The 23909-nt window shown below is 38.2% G+C and overlaps 1 protein-coding gene and 1 non-coding gene across 6 annotated transcripts in view; one reads left to right on the top strand and one right to left on the bottom strand.

Annotated features, from left to right (window-relative positions):
• DENND5A (DENN domain containing 5A) overlaps positions 1 to 23909 on the bottom strand; it is a 108103-nt gene that overhangs the window by 47163 nt on the left and 37031 nt on the right. For all 5 annotated transcript variants that reach the window (XM_073808601.1, XM_033862512.2, XM_073808600.1 and 2 more), the window contains exons 2-5: positions 21267 to 21338; positions 20396 to 20505; positions 18038 to 18695; positions 8254 to 8441 (exon numbers count right to left, since the gene is read on the bottom strand). In XM_073808601.1, the coding sequence (XP_073664702.1) occupies positions 8254 to 8441; positions 18038 to 18695; positions 20396 to 20505; positions 21267 to 21338 (1028 nt within the window). The remainder of the gene's footprint in view (positions 1 to 8253; positions 8442 to 18037; positions 18696 to 20395; positions 20506 to 21266; positions 21339 to 23909) is intronic.
• TRNAG-CCC (transfer RNA glycine (anticodon CCC)) lies at positions 231 to 303 on the top strand. Its single transcript has one exon. It is a non-coding gene; the product is annotated as a tRNA-Gly (tRNA).

A 23909-nucleotide genomic window follows, 5' to 3' on the forward strand; every position in this document is an offset into this window, starting at 1 on the left:
CTAAACAGGAAAATTCCATAATGAAAAGATGCTAATAATCCCCACATTTATTTGTAAATTTAATGTAAATTTTTTTAAAATCCCAGAAAGATTTTAATTTTTTTCAAGGGAGTATCTGATGAATTGATTCTGAATCTTACCTAAAAAAATAAAAGAAAAGAATAGCCAAGAAAATTCTGAGGGGAGACTTGCCTTGCTGGGTTCTATTACAAATATAAAACAATGGGACTTCCCTGGTGGTCCAGTGGCTAAGACTCTGCACTCCCAATGCAGGGGGCCCAGGTTCAATCCCTGGTCAGGGAACGAGATCCTGCATGCCGCAACTAAGAGTTTGCATGCTGCAACTTAAAATCCCACATGCTGCAACTGAAGATCCCACATGCCTCAACGAAGATCCCACGTACCACAACTAAGACCCGGCACAGCCAAATAGATAAATAATATTTAAAAATAAATAAATAAAGTGTTTTTTAAAAGAAAACAAATATAAAATAATCTATTGGAAAAGAACAGTCTTGAACAGACCCATTTATTGTGGATGAATTATTCAATAAATGTTTGGGGGACAAATGACTGTGCATTTAGAAATGTTAAAGTATAATACCATACTCAAAAATAACTTTGAGATAGACTGAAGATTTAAATATAAAAAATAAAGCCACTTTATGTTTTAAAAAAGAATCTCTACCTTTTAGAGATACATACTAAATATATGATGACATAATAATGCTGTGTGAGATTTGCTTCAAAATAATCCAGTAGGGTAAATGGGAAAAGAGTGGAGGATATAGAAAGAAGAGTGGCCATGAGTTGATGATTACTGTGTAATGATGGATGCTAGTCTCTTTACTCTTACATGTGTTCAACATTTTCTATAACAAAAAGTGAAAAAATAAATACCCCCACAAAAGTATTAAAAGAAAATATAAAAGATTACTATTATGCCTTAGGGTAGAGTTGGACTTTCTAAACTTTATACAAGGCTAAAAAACATAAAGGTAATTACTGCCATAAAAATAATTAAAGATAATCTGAGAAACAATAATTGTCATACATAACATGTAAAAGGTTAACATCCAAAGAAATTATTGAGATAAAGATAATTTACCCAGCTGAAAAATGGAAACAGGTTATAAAAGGCAAACACAGAAGACGTTTCGCTTAATTAACTTCAAATATATGAAAAGATGTTCAATTTCACTAATAAACCAAGAAATGCAAACAAAATATTTTTTACCTCCTGGATTAGCAAAGATTTAAAAGATTTATAATGTCCAATGCTGGCAAAGTTACTAGGAAACAAACAACTCATACACTGTTATTGGGAATGTGAACTGACAACTTTCGGGGAACAATCTTAAAGAAATTCTTTTTTTTTTTTTAACCAGTCCAACCCAAGAACTAGAAATTACCAATATTTTTATCTACTTATGTACTCCCCAATCCCATCCCTCAACCTACACAGTCCCACCCCTGTAATCACTATCCTGAATTCTGTTTATTATCTTTTTGCCTTTTGTTTTTTATCACGTATATATAGTACATGCCTTTAAATTTTTGCTTGTTTTTGAATTTTATAAAAGGATTATTGTTCTTTACACAGTCTTGTGGTACTATTTTTCTTCACTGAACATTAAGTTACTAAGACTCAGCCGTTTTGTTGTATGTAGCTACCCATTATTCATTTTCACTCTTGTATAATATTACACTATGTGGATATACTACAATTTATTCATCAATTTTCCCATCAAAAGGCATTTGACTTGCTTCCTGTTTATTGTTTTTACATTGTTATACATGTTTTCTTGGACACGTGTGCAAGATCTTCTCTTGGGTATATCCTAGGAGTAGAACTGCTACGTTGTGAGGCATGCAAATGTTCAATTTTATAAGGCCTAGCTGTGTTCCAAAGTGGTTATAACAATTTACATTTTTACCAACAATCTAAAGTGATCCTACTGATCCAAATATTTCCAAAACTTGGTATCATCAGATTTCTTAATATTACTACTTTAGTGGGTACATTTATTTACACTTCCCTGATTGCTAGTGAAGAAATGTGTATTTTTTGTACAATCCCTCTTCATGTCTTTAGCCCATTTTTCTATTGGGATGCTTATCTTCTGACTGATTTGTAGGAGTTCTTTATAACCTCCTGATGCTAACTCTTCATAGGCTATATGTGTCCTACACATATCTTCTCCTAGTTTTTATTTTTTCATTTTAAGATGTCTTTTTCTTAACTAAAAAAATCAAAGTTATCAATCTTTTATTTTATGGAAAGTGCTTTCTTCATCTTGTTTACAAAGTCCCTACCTACCCAGAGGTCAAAAAGGTATATATTAATATTTTCTTCGAGAAGATTTAAATTTTTCTTTTTGACATTTAACTGCTTAATCCGTCTCAAGTTGATTTTGTTATGGCATTGGGTAGGAATCCTTCTTTACTTTTTTTCCCTATGGACAAGCAATTTTTCCAGCTCTGTTATTAAAAAGTTCTTTGGCATGGTATGTTTATTACATATCAAAATACTGTTCCACTGATCCTGCTGTTTATCCCTGTACCAGTAAGTCTTGTATTCTAAGAGGCAGGAGGACCATATAGTAAATCCAGATTAATATAACTATTCCACAAACTCTCAATCTATTGAAACTGCATGTTTTAACATGTCCATGTATGCATTCATTCAATACACATTTGCTGAGTGCATAAATTACTCCATTTACAAATCTATAATAAAGAGAACTTTCCCATATCCAAGATTCAAAAATTAGAAGAATCACTTTAAATTTCACCTTCTAGAGTTCCTCCACTAGATAACAACTTTAAACCCGTCCTTGTTAAAGAGACGATAAATGTTGAACACCTAAAAATAACACCTATTTTTTGTTTATTCCTCTAAGATTTTAAAATTATAAGTGCCTTCAGGCCAAGCAATTAAAAAATATAGTAAAGACAGAATTAAATCATCTAGTCATGAAGCTCACCTGCCTCATGAGCCTGTCCATACAGCTAACAGAAGAAAAGCACTGTGACCCACCAGAAGCACACAGTGCAATCATTTATCCTCTTGGTCCTCCTCTCTTTCGAGGAGAAAACCAGTTTGTCCAATAGGAAACATAAAGGCAGCTAAATACAACTATAACCACTCGACAATGCTTGGCTGGCTTTTCTTCCACTGCTATTGACCAAACACAGAATGTCCGTAAAGAACTTTATAAACTCCAAATGCTGTATCCACATATTGTAGATACTCCTAGATAGAGGTGGCCAGAGGAAAGAAAGCAGCTCAGGCACACTTCAGATATTAAGATAGGAGCCTCTGAGACACTACTAGCCATTCTTTGCAGAGTTGGGCCAAAGCAGGTAGGGGTAAGAAGGCAAAATGAAAAGGGGGCCATTCAATTACTAGACTCATACAACAGCCTCACGCTTTCTCCTCTCAGTACTCAGAGGGCTCTGGCAAACAGAAGTAACTTACAAACCTACCTCAAACCCCTCATGCTCCCCCTTCCTCACCTGAAAAGAGGCCAACTCCTGCAAAACAGCTTGGGAGACAAGAAGCAACCTGGAAGGGGCACTGAACCCAAGTGATCAGTCTTCCTCAGTTAACCTCCTGTCTCGCTGGGAGAGGCCATGGGAAGACTTTGCTACTCTGGGGTAGTGATCACATGGATATCCCAAACCACAAAAAGTTTCCCAAATCCTTTCCTGCAAAAGGTCACAATGGCCCTTCCCAGGCCTGAGTTTCCACCACCAAATCACAGACAGCCTCACTGGCTAGTCTATCTTCAAGTTATTCACTGAAGGGGAGCTCAACAGATAACTGGGGAAAAGCTATTGAAAAAGTATCCTGAGAAAGGAGAAAAAAAAAGTAGGAAAGAAAGAGAGGCCCAAGATAGAAAGAAGTAACACCCCTTTCCCCTGACATAGCTGTGGAAGAACTGCCTCCTTCCTGTGCTCAGACAATGAAACCCAAAAGAGAAGCACAAGACAAAGAATGTCTCACAAAGGCAGCTCAGCACTCTCACTTGCTCAGGGCCAGCTGAGCTCATGTGCTGGTGTAAAAAGAAACAAAGGGCTTTTCACAGACTTTTGATGCCCAAAGATAGGGCAGCAACTGATGAATTCTGACTTGGGGGGTTAGAGAATGTACACTCTCCATGTCTCTGGACAAAGTCCCTTTTATAAGTCTAATGTGCCCCCACCCCACTACCCTGATGGTGCCCACCTGCAAAGGCCCAAGTGCATTTCCCAGCCTCAAGGCTTCCTTCTAGCATCGTAAAGATACCACAGGATGGCCACCAAAATGTTGAAAGTAGTTATCTCTGGGTGGTAAAATCTGAGGTAATTTTTACATTATACTTTTGTGCGTTGTTAGAATTTTTAACTATAAATGTATCATTTCTGAGATATTCCAAAGCTGTCTTTCAGAGATATTATCACGCTCCATTCATTATGTGTACGTTTCATGGTGCTTTACTCCTTGAAAAGGCCAGTCTTTTCTCACCAGCCTAAAGTTTTCCATGGGGACTGCACAGACTCAGATATCCCAGAGGTTATCTGCTAAAAATCAAGTTAGAAAATATCCAGCTACGTAACTGTCTGCACAAATACGTGAACTTCAGAGGAACAGGCTGGATGAAGTGGGACTCTGAAACCCTAGAACTGCTTATGAAATACACAAAGGTATTCTACAATCCCACTGTCACCACTCCTTCTCAAGTAGACCACAAGGAGAAGCAGAGTACAAAAGATGCAGCAATGGCGGAGGCTGCAAAAGTGGAGAATCCAATATCCCAGAACAGTGAAATTTTGGGTTTCTCAAACAACCCACAGTTTCTCAGTCCTGTTAAGAAAACTGCTGGTCTCCCAGAAGCCTCTTCACACACCCACATACATGAAGCACACACAAAATAATGCTGAGAGCGCCTACAGGAAATAGAACTTGCCCCAAGTATACAGCAAGCTGATGCCAAAGATGAAAATAAAACAGAAATCTGGCTTCTGGCCTAGTGACCTATTTATCACATTATGCATGCCTCTTCAGCTTTCTACCTTCAATCATTTTCTACTGTTATTCTTTCTTTTTTTTTTAACATCTATATTGGAGTATAATTGCTTTACAATGGTGTGATGGTTTCGGCTTTATAACAAAGTGAATCAGTTATACATATGTTCCCATATCTCTTCCCTCTTGCATCTCCCTCCCACCCTCCCTATCCCACCCCTCTAGGTGATCATAATGTACCGAGCTGATCTCCCTGTGCTATGGGGCTGCTTCCCACTAGCTATCTATTTTAAATTTGGTAGCATATATATGTCCATGCCACTCTCTCACTTCGTCCCAGCTTACCCTTCCCCCTCCCCATATCCTCAAGTCCATTCTCTAGTACGTCTGTGCCTTTATTCCCGTCTTGCCCCTAGGTTCTTCATGACATTTTTTTGGTTGTTTTTTAGATTCCATATATATGTGTTAGCATACGGTATTTGTTTTTCTCTTTCTGACTGACTTCACTCTGTATGACAGACTCTAGGTCCATCCACCTCACTACAAATATCTCAATTTCATTTCTTTTTATTGCTGAGTAATATTCCATTGTGTATATGTGCCACATCTTCTTTATCCATTCATCTGTCGATGGACACTTAGGTTGCTTCCATGTCCAGACTATTGTCAATAGAGCTGCAATGAACATTTTCACTGTTATTCTTATTTTGACTTTTACAAAATGATAATTATGTTTACCAGAAGGAGGTGTCAATATTAAATATGCAGTCATTTAAAGCAACAACAAAAAGCTCCCCACTCTCTAATCTTTGATATCTATTCTTTATGCATATTTATCAGTAGACAAATAAATATAAAAACCCAGTACCCCAAAACTCAATGGTTTTCTCCATCATTGTGAAAGGAAAGTCAAAATGGAGTCAGTATTTCTAAGAGAGATCTCTAAAATGGAGCCGGGAAGCCATTAAGGAAGTACGATGTTTGCATGACTCAGCCTGGATGGAAGCTGACCTTTTGACCTGATGAAGAACAGAACACCAGAACACCTGCCAGAAACTCAAGATACTAATCAGACCCTTACCCTAAAACAATTCGTGACAATCTATATACTAACAAGACCCCTACCCTAAAATAACCTGTGATTTCTTAAGGACAAATAATTTGACTCGCATCAGAGTCGATCACAACTCTCACCAGGGCAACTTTTAACAACCTCGTGGTTTTTGTCTTTATAAGCCCCTGACTCTTTCTCTTCCTCGGAATACTCTTTCAGGGTTAACTGAATCTGTGTCTCCCCAATTGCAATTCTTAAGTCCCCAAATAAACTCTGTTCTTTTTGCAGCCTCCTGCATTTTTTTTCGTTGACATTATTTAGATCTTTTCTTCCTTAATTAATGTTGTCCCACCCCAAATAGCACAAAGCTCTATAGATTCAAAGGAGGCAGAAACGGAAAAAACTACAAGGAAGACATTATGATTCTACAACCAAAGGCAAGGGACTTCCTTGGTGGTCCAGTGGTTAAGAATCCACCTGCCAATGCAAGGGACACGGGTTCGAGCCCTGGTCCGGGAAGATCCCACATGCTGCAGAGCAACTAAGCCCGTGCACAACAGCTACTGAGCCTGTGCTCTAGAGCTCACGAGCCACAACTACTGAGCCCATGTGCCACAACTACTGAAGCCCGCGCACCTAGAGCCCGTGCTTCGCAACAGGAGAAGCCACCACAATGGGAAGACCGCGTACCATGGCGAGAGGTGGCCTCCCTCGCCACAGCTGGGGGGAGCCTGCGTGCAGCAACGAGGACACAATGCAGCCAAAAATAAATAAATTAAATAAATAAATTTAAAAAAGAACAAAAGAATCCACCTTCCAATGCAAGGGACGTGGGTTCGATCCCTGGTCGGGGAACTAAGATCCTACATGCTGCGGGGCAACTAAGCCCACGCGCTGCAACTACTGAGCCCATACGCTCCAGAGCCCGTGCGCCACAACTAGAAAGCCCACGTGTTGCAACTACTGAGCCCACGCACCACAACTAAGACCCAACGCAGCCAAACAAATAAATAAATAAAAATAAAACCAAAGGAGAGAGAAAAAGAGATGCAATTGACTATAGCTTAAACATTACGGGTATGATCTCATTATCAGGCATGTTCATCAAGATGGCTGCCCAGACATGCCCAACAATGTGAATGCTGCTTAGATCCAATTCTATGAGAACGGTCTCTTCTTTGGAGGTCCTCTTACTCATATTCCTCAGCTATACATAAAAATCTTCCCCCCAAAAATCATTGGTGGAAGGATGAGACAGAGTCATGTTGATACCAGTGTGTGCATAGTCCAAAGTCTTCTTCCCAGGCCTTGCTGTTGACTACGAAATTCAGAGTAGGAAAGGCCTTCCCCCAGCTAGTTTCATACAAGCCACAAAATGACCAAAAGAGGTAGACCAGTCCTCTTGGTAATTCTAGGAAAATAAAAACCAAGACAATCTTATTTCTGATGATGCTTTAAATCTATTTTAGAATGGAGTAGTAAATAAACAAATATATTTTTTTAATCAATTATTTTAGTATTTGAAACAACAGGAAAGAGGAGCAGGCCATCCTCACAGCAAGGGAGGAGAAGCATTCTCTCCAGGCCTTCCTTATCTTGAGCAAGGAAAGTTTTCAAAGCTACATTCAGCACTACAAGAATCACTATGATCAGGTCAACTTTTACAGAGTAACTGTGGCCTATAAAACAAAACCACTGATTTATTAATACATGTCTGGCTACTAAAGCAGTTATAAAACTATATTATGTGGAATTTCTTTAAAAAATAGGGGGTAGAAAGTACAGAAGTAAAATACAATTTAAATGTATGATAACTGTTAAAGCTAAGTATTGAAAACACTGAGATTCACTATGCTACTCTTCTGTGTAAGTTTAAACTTTTACATAATAAACGATTTTCTTAAAAATATGTAAAATATCATGTTTGAAAAAGGCAGTTCACAATAGTATAAACAGAGATTATTATAAAAGTATGTCAGGTGATAGAGGAAACAGGTGTTTCTGGAATTATATAAATTGAGCTAAATGTTCATTGTTTTTACTTTTTTCCTGGAAAGTTGTTTGTGTTCCCCAAAATAAAAGAAAATAAACTTGGTGATACCACCCTGGGCTCATCCCAAAGCCCTTCTCTCCCAAATCCTGTATCAGGGCCACAGGCACCAGCACCCAAGCTCCACGTTTTTCTTACCTCTTGAGGCAGCTCCAGTTTTGACCGGTCATCCAGGCCATTGGAATGCAAGCCCATCAGGTATGGCACAGGAGCATCTAAGAAATGTAGGAGAGAAGCTGGGAGAATAGGAACATAGACATGCTGCCACTGGAAAGGAAACATGAGAGCTGTAATTGTCTCCGCCACAGTCATCAGTCTCTGGTAATCTAGGTCAAAAACAAAACACACACAAAACCAGTCAAAAACAAGGTACTTGCTTCTCAAATAGTAAGTTAAAATCTTCAACACAATTTCACATTTAGAAAGGCACAGGATAAACTTCAGCAAGGGTATGCTCAGAGTATGATTCCCTTGTGGGTATCAGAGAGACAACCCAGAGACCTCAATGGACCACAAGCTGAAGTATACCCCCACACACACAGGTCCATGCTAGTAATAAAGTTTAATATAGAAATACAATTTAGAAAAAAAGAAATACAATAGGTATCATAAATAGTACCTTGCTCCGAATACTAAACCAGAATGTTAAGTAGATTCTCTTCAGTAGAAGGAGAATGGGGAAGTGGAAGAAAAAGAAAAGGAACAGTGGTCTAGTCTCTGTTCAGCATGAATGTCAAAACACCTCATTTACCACTCACATGTCTGCATTCTACAAGGAGCTGATGTGAACTTTGCCTTCAAGATCAAGCCCAAAGAACCTTCAAGCATGCAGAGGCTGGTTTTCCACACTAGCCAAGTCTGCCTTCCACCTGGCAACCTTTCTTGAATGGTAACAGCATGAAAGTGTCATTTTAACACTTTGATAAAAAGCTCCCCTAGAACCTGAAAGACCCAGAAGATTGACTTTCATTACTCAAAACTCTTATTCTAGGTCAGAGAGCATATCTTGGAAGAGAAGCTTGTGCTCAAAGCTTAGCTTTTCTTCAGAATGCAATTTCTAGACTTGTTTTATTTTTAAAATGAGTAAAAAATACATCAGCAAAGCCAATACAATAGATTGAGATTTAACACATTACTATTTACAAATGGTATGATGGCTTCAGACACTTAAAGACAAAGTAGGAACATCAATTTTAAAATCATATGAGTAATATCCTCCTGGAATGGCTGATTTCAAATGAGTTTTCACAGGAGCTAAACAGTTTTATGCACTAAAAACTCAGCCCACCATTTAAGCAAATCCCAGCTTGGTTCATAAATGAGTAATAAATAACAAAAAGCTTTCCAGAGAATGAAGAAGAATGAGTAGGAAGTGAGCAGAAGCTGATATATATCAACTAGGTTTTAGCAAAGCAGCCTTTGTGCTCACCAGTAAAACTTTGGAGCAGCTTACCACCTTGCTCCTGGCTAAGCATGACCTGGAAATAGTTTTTTTTTTAACTAGTAATGCAAATAAATAAAAATTGATGACTAAAACTTCATCATCTCAAACATTTTGAGTACACTCTAAGGAAGTGCCTCACGTTTCTTCGGGGAAAGCTAAGGCATTTGATAGATAATAGGTAAGTGATGTAAAACAATCAGTGGGTAAAACTGAGCTCAGAGATTTGGTCATCAATAATGATTTTTAAAAAAATACAACTGATTTAGCAGAAGGAGAAAAGAGCGCAAGCTTTTTCTATTCACTAAAATCAGGAACAGACTGATAAGAGTTCAAGAAGAAAGTCGATCTCATTTTTCACTGTGCCCCACAAAGCACATTCCCATATTAAAGACTATTTGGTGAGGACCCTCTCCCAATTGAAGCAACAACAAAAATATTTCCCAAATTACAAAAAACAATTAAAAAATAAAAACTCTTTCAAGGATTAAATAGATAATCTATATAGCCTTTCAGAAAAAGTATTTACTCCAACGTGAGAGTAAGCAACAACTGAGGAACAAAATTTAGGCCACTGCAAGTTCTATCTTCAGCCTCTTCTGAGATATCTCAGTTCCATGGGCACCTGTACAACTTTGCTTGTTATCTTTCTGTTGAAATCTTCCTGCTCTATGATTATTCTAACAATTATTATTAAGAAGAATTCTAATGGTTCTCTAGGCGAGGCCTCAGTTTTTGTATCTTTCACCTCTCTTTTCTAGATATGAATGCCTGTAAATAATCTACTAAGAGCAATAATCTTGAGAATCTCAGAGATGATAAGAATATACTTTAAAATTCAAACTTAAGATGATCAAAAGAATGTAAAGGTGTGGGAGAAAACCTCCAAGAGATATTTAAAGCTGAAAGTCCAGTCTTACTGTGTCCCAACACTGGCACTTAAACACACATTTTGAATAAATATTACACTGAATAATTTCTCCCCCCGTTTCAGTGTACACACACATATAGACACACACCATTTCTGGGTTTTTTTTTAAAAAGGCAGGAAGGAGCAAGGCCTTTCCAATCATGTGAAAACCAAAAAGCTGCTTCTTTTACCAAAAGTCAATAAAGCAGGTGCTACTCCTTTACGTGGCTGGCATTCCTGACAGGTCTGCTCAGAGACAAGAACATCTCATAGGGGTCCAACAGACACTGAGTAAAGGAGTCCCTGAAATGCCTTCCTCATGAGGCTTCCTGGACACTGGACTGCTTCCTCCTTATAGTGTACCTAGTTACAGTGTCAGGGAACATCTATCTACTCTCTAATCATGAAACAGGGCATGCTGAAGTCTGAAGGAAGGGGCTTCCTCTGCTCCATAAAAGCAGGCTTTTCAATAGCACAGACATCTAGTTCTGGTTTTTCCCTACTCTTCAGGATGAGTCTAATCCAGTATCTGAAACTCAGCCCACTTATTTCTGCTAGAGTGGGTAACCTTATTCGCCTCAGATTGAAATCCCTGAAGAATTCCCTGTGATGCACTTGAAAGTGTGCTATTCTTAGAAACAAAACACTTTAGGGGATGAGAAATCATCTCCTCTTTCAAGGCTAAACTGCTTTCCATTTATACGGTTTGGTTTTACAGATACTAGAAACTTGGAATTTTATGGCCTCTCTGGTCTGAGTTGTGGGTTTCGTTTTCCCTACATTTTTGTATTTTAAAAAAGCAACAACTCATCTTGAAGGATAGCCTAATAAACCATGCCTCCGGGATCCATCAACCCGTGGTACCCACACTAGGATGCTGACCTCCCAGAGCTGTAAGCAACAGCACAAAATCCATTTCTATACACCAGTACAAACGATAAAATCAGTACCTCCTTTGCCATTGCCTGTCTCTGTGCTCATCATTCCAAGGAGGTGAAACTAATAAATAGGAAACAGATGAAGGTCATCTGCATCCAAAGAGTTTTAGCCAATCAAAATCAACTGGAAACACTTCAGCTCGAGGCAACTCTCTGGGTTTTCTCACAGCTCCCATAATGCTGTAATGAGCAATTACTTTGAACAAAAGGAGATAATGCAAAGCATACTGGGATTACAACCACTTCTGAGTGGTGAAGAGAGAATAATCAGCACATTCTTATGACTTCTCTCTGTGCAGAGAAAGACATTAGACTTGGGATCACTTTACAGATAAGTTCACTCCTAAAACAAACTACAGGGAAGTTCCTGCAAATCAGAAATTGAATTAGAAACTGTCCTTGCATACTCACACTTCTGTGAAAATTGTATGAACAAGGATGTTTCTCATGCAATCTTTGTTCTTAGGAAACAACCCAATCTATGTCCTGATATCTCCAAGATAAACTGTTAAATGAAAGAAGGTATAAAACAATGATTAGTATGCTCCCATCTGTGTTGTTTTTAAAAGGTATACATGCTGTATATGCAAGGAAACAGGAAACAGTGATAAGTCTTAACACATCACTGTACATACACCCTTTTGTAATATTTTAAATTTCTACCATATGACTGAAATGCTTTTTTTCCAAGTTTTACTTTAATATACCATATGTATATCAAAATGTATATAATTTAAAGAATATTATAATTAATACATGTGCAACACAACATTAAAAATAGTGCATTATATAAAAGTATTTAGGAGGAGGGCATGAAAAAAAAATCAAGAGATTATTTCACAAGGGTAGGATTTTAGATCAAAAAGAAAGGGAAACAAGGACTTCCCTGGTAGCGCAGTGGTTAAGAATCCGCCTGCCAATGCAGGGGACATGGGTTCGATCCCTGGTCTGGGAAGACCCCACATGCCGCGGAGCAACTAAGCCCGTGCGCCACAACTACTGAAGCCCGCATGCCTGGAGCCCGTGCTCCGCAACTAGAGAAGCCACCGCAATGAGAAGCCCACACATCGCAACGAAGAGTAGCCTCTGCTCACCACAACTAGAGAAAGCCCGCACAGCCAAAAAAAAAAAACATAAGGGAAACATTCAATTCTCTCTGCACTGTTTGTCCACACATTATTTATTTGTTTTAAAAAACTATTATTTCATTAGGGATGCACAAGAAACTTGATCTCCGGCTACCACAGGAAGGAGAGAGGAAGGAGATTTCATTTTATTCCCTTTAAAATTGTTTTGATTGCATGCCTTGAGTTTGCATTACTTTTGCAAAAAAAACAAAAAAACTAATGCAAGGTTATGTATAAAATAAGCTACAAGGATACATTGTACAACATGGGGAATATAGCCAATATTTTATAATATGTTTAAATGGGGTATAACCTTTAAAAATTGTGAGTCACTATATTGTACACCTGTAACTTATATACTATTGTACATCAACTATACTTCAATTAAAAATTAATTAAAAATACTAATTATGCATTTGTTTCCAAGCTTGTCTGCACTAGTTGAACTTATTACTGGGTTGTATAATTTAAACAAATATTATGTAAATAAATGGTAAGATATGAGGACAAAAAAAAAGAACTGTTTCTCTGAAAACAAACTTAAATGCTTTAAAAAGACTCAGCAAAGCAAAGTCACTAAAAATACAGCAATTGAATTAGGCATATCACTTAAGTGCAAAAATCTTGGGAAAACTAGCATCTACTATGGTTCTTTTGCAAGGTCCTTTAAAAGTTCTCGCTCCACTTTAAAAACTGGAAAACTCAGTGAATGAATTATGGGTGAGATTTATGCAAGAGAAACAATGCAGACCCCTGATTAGTGGATCCATAATCAAAGAAAATGCACAGACACTTCATCAAAAGATTGGTGATTATACAGTCATATGGTTTAAATTAAAATGTTTAAGGGATGTATATATCCTTTTAGGATTCTCAAACTTACGTGACTTTTTCAATTATCGAATTCACTACGCTACTAAATCACTTCAGATAAAGAACTTCTGCTCTCTGTATAATTTTAAAACAACCACTAAAATATATGCTATTAAAGAAAAACTCTCTCTATAGGGACCAAAGAACAAATATTATCCAGTAGTAAATAAAATGATCTACACATATCTTAAAAAAAAAGATTTTCCCTAAATAACACCTCTTTTCTATTCAGAAGGCAGGACATGTAGTGGGCAACACCAACTCTGAGTGCTGATGGCATGTTTTTCGAGGGCCAGAGAGATTTCCATCCACATGAGTCCTCTGAATCATAAATAAAAATTACTTCAAGAAAACCAACCTGAACTGTTTCAAGTACTCTATTAACAATAGAGAACACAATCTACATCCAATAAAAGGCAATCCACTGCATTTTAGCCTCAGCCATGCTCAGCAATGCCCAGGAAGTTTTCGGAAAAAGTTTTTTTTAACTGTGCTAAGCATGACTTTTAGGTCCTGAGTTCAATTTGATTCTACACACACACCTTCTCAACTGCCTTCAAATCTCTTAAAATCATTATGTATACAATAACCCATATTCTGGGAAATATAAGAAGGAGCACTGAAGGAAAAAATGTTACCTACCATATTTCTGGTTTTAATCCTCCTTTTCTCACCTTTAAACATCCCCAACTGCATCATAGGTATTAAAATGTCACTGCACATTTTAATACCCTATCTGGTTTGGTTTCTCCTCTGTTCTGGTCTAAACCAGACAGTCTTCACTACTCAACCAAGTCTCTGTTTCAAAGTACAGTTGACCTTTGAACAACACGGGGGTTAGGGGTGCCTACCACCCACACAGTTGAAAACCCGCATATAACTTTACAGGCGGCCCTCTGTATCCACGGTTCCACATCCAAGGATTCAACTAACCATGGATCATGTAGTCCTATAGTACATATTTATTGAAAAAGATCCACATATAAGTAGATCCGTGCAGTTCAAACCCATGTTGTTCAAGGGTCAACTGTTTCGCCCAGCTCCAGTCAAGAAACAGTAACTAAAAAAGCAACAAGAATTGTACAACTCTATACTTCACTCAGAGACACAAATCTGAAACATCATTATTTTAAACAAGTTGCAAAGTAAAACCTCAGGAATCACATTTTAGTCAACAGACGCTTTTGTTCAGTCTGCAGTGTTCAACAAGAACGTTGTTACCAACGTTTAAAAATCAAAAATTTCATGTAAAAAATCTGGGTCCTCATGGGCTTCCCTGGTGGCGCAGTGGTTGAGAGTCCGCCTGCCGATGCAGGGGACGAAGGTTCGTGCCCCGGTCCAGGAAGATCCCACATGCCGCGGAGCGGCTGGGCCCGTGAGCCATGGCCGCTGAGCCTGCACGTCCGGAGCCTGTACTCCACAATGGGGGAGGCCACAACAGTGAGAGGCCCGCGTACAGAAAAAAAAAAAAAAAAAAAAAAATCTGGGTCCTCATGAGAAATTGGAAGACCTAGTAACATTAGGCCAGCATTTCCACAAGGAATTAATTGGAGCTAACTAGTGGCTGTCCACTTTAGATGGGGTACATGCTCTTCAATTCAACATAGTCTCCATTACTTCACCTTCAGAATCCAACCATATCATACCACTTCGCTGTTACCTCCCTAGTCAGAGACAACATAATCTCTCACTTAGATTGTTAAAATGGCCTCCTAACTAACATTATTCAGACTCTGCCCATGGACCAAATCTGGGACATCTGACCATCAAAATAATTAATCATAGTAATGGCCTATATAACCTACTGAATAAAATAAAAATCTGTGAGTCCATACGATAATAAACAAACAAGGGAGAATGAAATGTTCTTCCTCACAGTAAAATGCAACCATCCTGGTAACTGGTTCAGACTAGAATCATCAATGGATGTTAAAGCTATTAGGCAAAATTTTGAAGAGAAACAGTATATTTACAGGGTTTCTCCCACAAATTACTTCTTAATTACAAAGGGAAAAATGATAACTTTCCAGTTAAGAAGCTCAGCAGACATCGTCTTAACCAAGTGATCAAATTAACATTACCAAAAATGGGACAAATGAACACCATGTGCCTCCTATGATGATAAACAGACATTATGTGCCTCTAGATACAATGCACTGAGAGAACCACAACATCACTTCTGTGATATTGCAGCCAAAAATTTATAACCTGAATCTAGTCATGAGGAAACATCAGACAAACTGAAATTGAGGGACATTCTACAAAATACCTTGCCTGTACTCTTCAAAAATGTCAGTCATTAAAGACATGAGGAATTTACTACTAAAAGCAATGCATGTTACTGGACTAAATCCTGGACCAGGAATTTTTTTAAAAAATTATCATTCACTTTTATGTGAAATCTAAAAAATAAAACAAACTAGAGATTATTAAAAAAAAGGAAGAGACTCACAGATATAGAGAAGAAACAAGTGGTTACCAGAGGGGAGAAGGAAGAGGGGGAGAGGCAATATAGGGGAGTAGAGGATTAAGAGGCAAAAACTATTATGTATAAAATATGCTACAAGGGGGACTTCCCTGGTGGCACAGTGGTTGGGAATCTGCCTGCCAGTGCAGGGGACACGGGTTCGGGCCCTGGTCCAGGAGGATCCCACATGCCGCGGAGCGGCTGGGCCCGTGCGCCACAACTGCTAGGCCTGCGCTCTGGAGCCCGCAGGCCATGGTTGCTGAAGCCCGTGTGCCGGGAGCCTGTGCTCCACAGCGAGAGAAGCCACCACAGTGAGAGGTCCGCGCACCACAACGAAGAGTAGCCCCTGCTTGCCGCAACCAGAGAAAGCCCGCGCGCAACAATGAAGACCCGACACAGCCATATAAATAAATTTAAAATAAATAAATAAGCTACGAGGATTTACTGTACAACACAGGGCAGCCAATATTTTATAATAACTATAAATGGAATATAACCTTTAAAAATTGTGAATCACTATGTTGCACACCTGAAACATATAATATTGTGTATCAACCATACCTCAATTTTTAAAAATTTATCATAACAGACATTATTGGACAATGGTAAAACCTGAATACAGTATTGTTATTTTATCAATGTTAGATTTCCTAAATTTATTAATCATACTATGGTTATGTAAAAAATATGTTCTTGTTCTTATGAAATAAAAGCTGAAGTATTGAGGAGTCAAGGAACATGGAGTCTACAATGACTCTCAATGGTTCAGTTATGTTCACACACACACAGAGATACAGTGGGAATGATAAAACAAATGTGGCTAAATGTTAATAACTGGTGTATTGTGGGAGAGTGTACAAGAGTTCTTTGAACATTTCTTACAACTCTTCTATAAGCTGGGAATTATTTCAAAACAAAAAGTCAAAACTCTTAAAACCTCCAATGACTAAGCATCTCAGAGCAACAAAGTCCTTACAATGGCCTACAGGACTCTGTACAATTTGGCCTCCTGTTAAGTCTCTAACACTATCTGCTACTACACTCCTGCTCTCTCACACCATGATATCTACCAGGCTTCCTCAATGTTCTTGAACATACCAATCACATTTTTGTCTCAGAACCTTTCTACTTCCTGTGCCCTTTGCCTGGAATACTTTTCCTAGACATTAACATGAGTTGCTCACAGAGGCCTAACATAATCACTCTATTAAATATTGGAATTTCCCTTCCCCCAATACTATCTTCCTTCCTGTTTTATTTTTCTCCACAGACCTTATTACCACCTTACATACTACATATTTTATTTATTTATTTAATCACCTCTCAAAAAAAAAAAAAGGTTGGGGGGGGAAATTCCCTGGCAGTCCAGTGGTTAAGACTCGGCGCTTTCACTGCCAGGGCCCAGGTTCAATCCTTGCTCGGGGAACTAAGATCCCGCAAGCCATGAGGCCAAAAAAAAAAAAAAAATCACCTGTCTTTCCCCACTGAAATATAAGTTCTATTATAGCAGGGATTTTTATCTATTTTGTCCACCCTGAATCTCTAGCCCCTAGAATAACTCCTGGCACACAGCAGATTCTGAATAAACATGTACTGAATGAATGAATTTTATGTTACTTATCTGGCTCCTTTAATAAACATTTGTTTCCTTCTGCTCTATTTTACTGTTTTGTCCAAATCTCCTGCTCACCATCACTTAACCTCTCATTTATAAAAACAATTCAGTTATAACAAACAAACAACAGAAAAAAGCAACACATCCTCATTTTCTCAAATATATTTTCTCAAATATAGGAAGGATCATCGTTATTGTCAGGCTGAGGAAGGGGCAGAAATAACTCTGCAGAGTGATAGAACAAAACTGATGGAAAGTCAATTTCCCATGACCATCAACTCCTGCCTCCTCTTTTCAGCATCTATCAGATGTCAGGAGGCAGGGTTCCCCTCCCAGACTGGAGTGCCCAGCAAAAGGCCACGATGATAGCCAATTAGAAATGGTAGACCTCTCATGTTCCATTAATTTGCCATCCAGCACCTACCTGCAAAAGATCTGAGTTTTGCTCAAACTGTAACAGCCCTTGTCCTTTACAGTCAGCCCTACTGTATCTGATATGGAAAGAAGAGAGGCCCTATGAAGGGAGAGAGCTCTAGCAAGCACTGACTTACGCTGTGAGTAGAGCAGGATTTGAAACTCCAGAAGGGCACAAGTAAAAAGTTGAAACACATTCTCCACCCCAAGCAGTTCAAAGACCTCTTTGACAGGAAAGTCGAATAAGGGAAGCTCATTGGTACTTGGTCTCTGGCAGACAATTGGCCCATAGACCCCAGAAAACTTCAAGGACCGGCCAGGAGGTGGGAGTGGCACCTCGTAGAGTACATTGTATATGTAGCTCTCTAGGGGCAGTGGAGGGGGCTGAGGTGAAGTGACTGCCTGGTGAAGTTGTTCCAGCACACTCCGACATGCTTTCATGAAGGACATGGGCGTGATGAGGCAAATGCACTTAGAGACGTAGAGCGTATCCCGGCTAATGTCGTAGGAGTTGAAGCGCTGCAGCTTGGTCCCAGGAGTGCCTTCACCATCCTCCATGTCACTGTGGTCTCGGCCATAAGCAAGGGGAGCATGGAGGACATCATACTCAGCATTATGCATGTGGTAGAGGGTCTGCATTGCACTGCAGATCTGCTTGCTAGTCACCTCCTCATAAAATGTGAGGGAAAACCCAAATGTCCGAGAGCCATCCTCCCTTGTGATAATAAAGGCATGGAACTGAGGCTCCCTGGGATCAGCCTGGGTCTTGAATGCCAGCCCTTTGGGCATGCATAGCTGCAAAAGACACAAGGAAACAACTGGTGAGAACACTCACTGCTTATCCTCTTCTCAGAACACCATCACTACTTATTTACTTAAAGAGCACCTACTGTGCTGGGTGCCTGGGATATAAGACCAACACAGCAAAATATCTGCCCTGAAGACCTCCCATTCTAAGACACACAAGTAACTAAAATTATAATGCATTTATCAAGGCTATACAGAAATATACACAAAGTGCTAGAGGAACAAAGAACAAACAACTCAGTCTCAGCCTTCATCAGAAAAGGCTTCAGAGATGAGCTTATGCTAGGATTCATCAGGTAGATAAGAGAAAGAAGGGTATTTCGGGGGCATGAAGAAAATGCACAAAGGAGGTAAAAGAAAACTTGGAGAATTTAGGTAGGTGGTTAAGCATGACAGCATGTATTAGGAGATGATGCTAGAAATATATCTAAAAACCAGACAGATGCAACTTCATACCTAAAAATAAACAAAGTTTTAGATTCTATCAGCTCACAAGATTCTGTCATCAATAAAATCTTCTCTTTTCATAGAAAAAAAAAAAGGGTGTTCATTTCATGTAATGCAAGGAGATGACATAATTAGGATAAAGATGCACTTTTTTCACTTTAACTCAGATGGGTTATATAAAGAAACTTGGGTAGCTAATCTAACTGACCTGAATCAATCAGTTTCCATTTTCCACTTTTCCACAAACCTGGCTAAGGAACTAAGAGGAGCCTGGGTTAACAAGTACAAGGAGCTATATTATGGTATATCCATTACCCTTGAACTTGACTTCTCAAAGCCTAAGTGTTTCTAGAATATAGTATGTTAAAAGGAAATAAGCACTGGACTAGGAGTCAAAAAACTTGAGGCTCTCTACAATTCAGTTTCCTCCCCTGTGAAATGAAGATAATACAGTTTACTCTGCAATGAAGATAATACAGTTTACTCTGCATACTTCACAGGGTTATTGCATGCATCAAACAAGATCATCCTCAAAAAGCTATTAAAAAGTAACAGAGGCAGTACAAAGATATGGTTAAGAGCAGAGTTCTGGAAACAGACTATGGTATTTAAGCTTGCTCAACTGCTCCTTAGCCATTATGACCTTGAACACATTACTTAACCTCTCTGGATCTTAGTTTCCTCACCCATAAAATATGTGTCTGTGTGTGTTTACTTAATATTATCTACATAAGGGGTATTGTGAGGATTAAATGAGTTAATTCATGTATAATACTTATCACAGTGCCTAGCACAAAGTGAATACTCAACAAACGTTAGCTTATTCATGGTAGTATTCGTCTACAAATTTAAAATGCTGCCCTATCTAAAATTATAATAAAACAAAAACACCCATTTCGATCATATTACTCAGATATATACAATACAGATGAAAACTGCTTTAAACCTCACTTATTGTGTAAAAGCAATGCTATATGCAACCAATAGCTCAATCTCACAAAAAAAGTTCACTGACCCAATACTATGTATTTGTCTGACTCAACAGAAGCACCTTGTGACTTTTGGTATATCTGATATATTCCAAATATTTGATATAGTGATCAAAATGCAGAATCACAAACAATATGCATGTAAGAAGTTACTGATACTTGGTGGAACCACTGCTACCATAGTCTGAACTCACAATCCTACTGTGAATTACTCTGTAAATTATCTGACACTTATAGCTAACAAATACTAACCATTCCCACTGCATCTTGGTCAAAGGGATTCCAGTCCACATTCTCAGGATATCGTGCAAGGACCTTAGACTTGAATGTTCGTCTCAATGGTGTCTGCTCAAAATTTTCTCCTGCAAGAAAAAGAATGAAGCAAGTCATCTCCACAAAGTCCCCTGAAACCACAGGTTATGAATATCTGAGCTTGGTAGTCCAGCAAGGTACAGAAATGAAGGCAAAAGGGTTAGTATGCCAACCATCTAAGAACAGGAAAGGTATTATAGTTATTAGATCAGTAAGAAGCTGGAAAAGTTTAGCACGGTTAATACTGGACACTGTTAGCTACCCTGGCTTTTCTTTAAAATGAAATCATTACTACAATCTTCTTGGGAGGAGAGGGGAGAAAGCACAAGGAAAGATGAAGGATTATATCCATCATTTTTTTTTCCCTAAAAGCTACATTTCCTTTGCTTAAAGTCAACTAATAACATCATAAAAGCATAAATTATTTTAAATTCAAAATAAAGTATGCATTTCTATGATCTCTGAAAAAATACAAAGGGGATTAAAAAATTCAAGAACATTAAGAAAGCAGATTTCAGGATAAATCCAATGAGCTATTTTGTCAATTGAGAATCATTTGAAATTTCTGAAATTCTCCTTTGTTTCCCCCTTCCCCCTCCTAAAAACATTAGAGCATACTGAAATAAGAACACTGAAGAGAAAAGTGGAAGAATCAAAGAACCCACCACCTAGAGGGATACAAATATGAAAAAATCTATTGGTCGAAAAAGGCATAAGAAAGTTAGGTCAAAGGGTACAAAATGCCACTGGAGAGACTTATATAAGAGCCGCCAGAATGCTTTAGGTGTTCTCAATTTTGTTTTGTTTTTACCTTCAGTTGTACTTGAAATGAAAGAGCTGGCACCATCCCTGGCTTTAGAAGCCTGTATGTACTGGCATAATGCTATATGATAAATGAAATAACATAGTATTACAATAAAGCAATGTTATTCAAATTTTTTTGACCATGACCCCAGTATGAAACAAAGTTTATATCATGAAGCAATAAACACACACATGATATATATTAATATATATAAATTTACTTAAAACAAAAATTTCACCAAAAAAATACCCTTACTATATGGAATGTGTTCTCATAATTTCTACTCTATATCATTAAAACCAAAAAGGCTAACTGCAGACCTACTAATGGTCACGATTCACAGTTTGAAAAACACTACAAAATAGTATAATGGGATGAAGAGCTCAACAGGTATTAAATTACTATAAAGCCACTAGTGCTTTTTCTAAAAGTATACCACCCAAATACTGCTTTTCCCAAGGGATTAGGGAGACGGGAACAAATTAAATGCACCTAAATATTTTGAACAAATAAATTTAGTAGGCATCATGGAAAAATATGTGGGAAGCATGATCAAGGACAATTCAATTGAATTCTATATCTATTTACTGAGTAATCATGTTATACAAGGGCCTTAGGTACTGTGGAGGATAGAGATGAACCAGATGAAACACCCATCCTCAAAGACCTTTCCATTAAACGTATAGGAAAAATAACATACACAAATAACAATTTCCCAGGAAGGTTATTATCTGGGAGGCTCAAGCTTATGTGGTCTATCCATTCAGAGCACACTTGCACAGGATCCTGTTCACAGGCTCTAGTTGATAGAATACATTCTGTTCCAACTAAAGTTTTTATAAGTTGGTTTAGAACCCAAAGGGGCTAGTGATTATTAAGGAAGATGCACTCCTCACCAACACAAGACTGGGATGAACCTAAAGTCAGATAGTCCTTCACTCTAAATCATCCCAGAGGCACCTTGAAAGTTTAAAACAGAGTTTATATTATATTACTTCTAAGGCACCTGTTCCAGAAACTAATAATGATTCCAGTCAGAGAGTTATTGCTTTTAACAATTAAAACCTTCACTTCCATTTTATCTCAGGTTTTGTCCACCATCATCATCAGAAGCCCACTTATTCATAATTTTCAACTTCTGACCCAACCTTCTTTCTGTTAGTAAAGCAAGTTCCACAACTCAATTCCTCTAATTTCTAATCCCTTCTTCCAAATTGATTTTTCTGAAACTCTTTTCTAGCAAATTTCATCTCTCAAAATACATTTCATAATCTTCACTAAATAAAATTGGCAAAATCAGCCGGCAGCTGGTAATACCAGTAGCAACAAAGCCCTACAGCTACGTTGAGCTAGTCTCAGAGTTTTCACTAACACCTGCAAAGAGTGCAAAGAGCCCACCCATGGCAAGCCTGCACTCACTGTAGAAAGTAATTAAACAACAAGCAGCTGACATAAGATCTTGTCTACAGTCTGACATTCTCAGAATGTATTTTTAAACTGCATTCAGTTCTGAGAGAAGATAACTATTTCTTCCTCCTAAGCTTCTTTATTTTTAATTGTCAGTTTGCTCATTTCTTCCTTAGTAGGCTAGAAAATCCCCTCAGTAAAAACCACGAAATATTTGAACATATACAGGAATCACAGCAGTTAGCAATGTCCTATACGGAAGCCTTTAGAGAAAGATGTTTTCCTAAGATGGCTACAAGGTGCCCCCTAAGACATGAAGAGCATTCAAAGGATGGAACAGGGGACTATTTAGGGGGAGAATTTTAAACAACCAGTGAGATGTAGAATGGAGCCAGAAGTAAACATGATGAGCTGACCTGGAGTGTAGACAAAGAGGTGGGGGAAGCTATGAATCACAGGGAGAACTGGCCTTCAGATCCTCTGTCCCCACCACTACCTCTCTACCTCCTGCTCCTTCTTTAAACAAGCTGAGTAAAGAAGTCTTGTTAAAGAGTCAGGTTCTGAGTAAAGGCACAGAAGAGAGTGCCAATCTCAGACAAAAGTCCTTCTGTGTATTAGACTGGACCAGTAGCAGGAACATAGTCTTTTCACTGCAAGGGGAAAGAAGATGTATAAAGAAGAGGTATGAAGGCCCTGAGAATAATCGTTGTTCATTATAATCACCCTATGAAGTGTCAGAAAGTAATAGAGGAAGGAGATCACAAACCTAAAATCTTTTTGTTAAAACAATTCAATCTAAAAAAAAAAAAAAAAACAATTCAATCTCTCATCATTTACTGAGGGCTGAGTTTTTTGAGAATAAGCAATGGAGACTTATTGCCTCAGGAACATCTACATAGCCCCACCTCCTGAAACCTACACATGTGTCACAGGTCCCATAAATCCTCAATTATTTAGACCTTTGGAAATTCAGACAATATCAGGAATATGACATCACAACAACTACTGTCCTATTGTCCTAGAAACAACAACTAATTATTTGCCCAACACAAATGTCAGCAGGTTTGAATATCAAAACTAAGGCCCAATTCTAACGGCAACTTAAAAATTAGTCAACTAGGTATCAGTCTGTCTTTGTGAATTTGCTCCCTGGAAAGTACAGTTCAGATAAAATCACGACAGATTTTTTTTAAAGCCCGCATGCCTTATAAGGACTTCTAATAGGTTCTTTGTTTACTTGTT

The sequence above is a fragment of the Tursiops truncatus genome, chromosome 8 (assembly GCF_011762595.2).
Source record: "Tursiops truncatus isolate mTurTru1 chromosome 8, mTurTru1.mat.Y, whole genome shotgun sequence".
NCBI classification, from domain to species: domain Eukaryota; kingdom Metazoa; phylum Chordata; class Mammalia; order Artiodactyla; family Delphinidae; genus Tursiops; species Tursiops truncatus.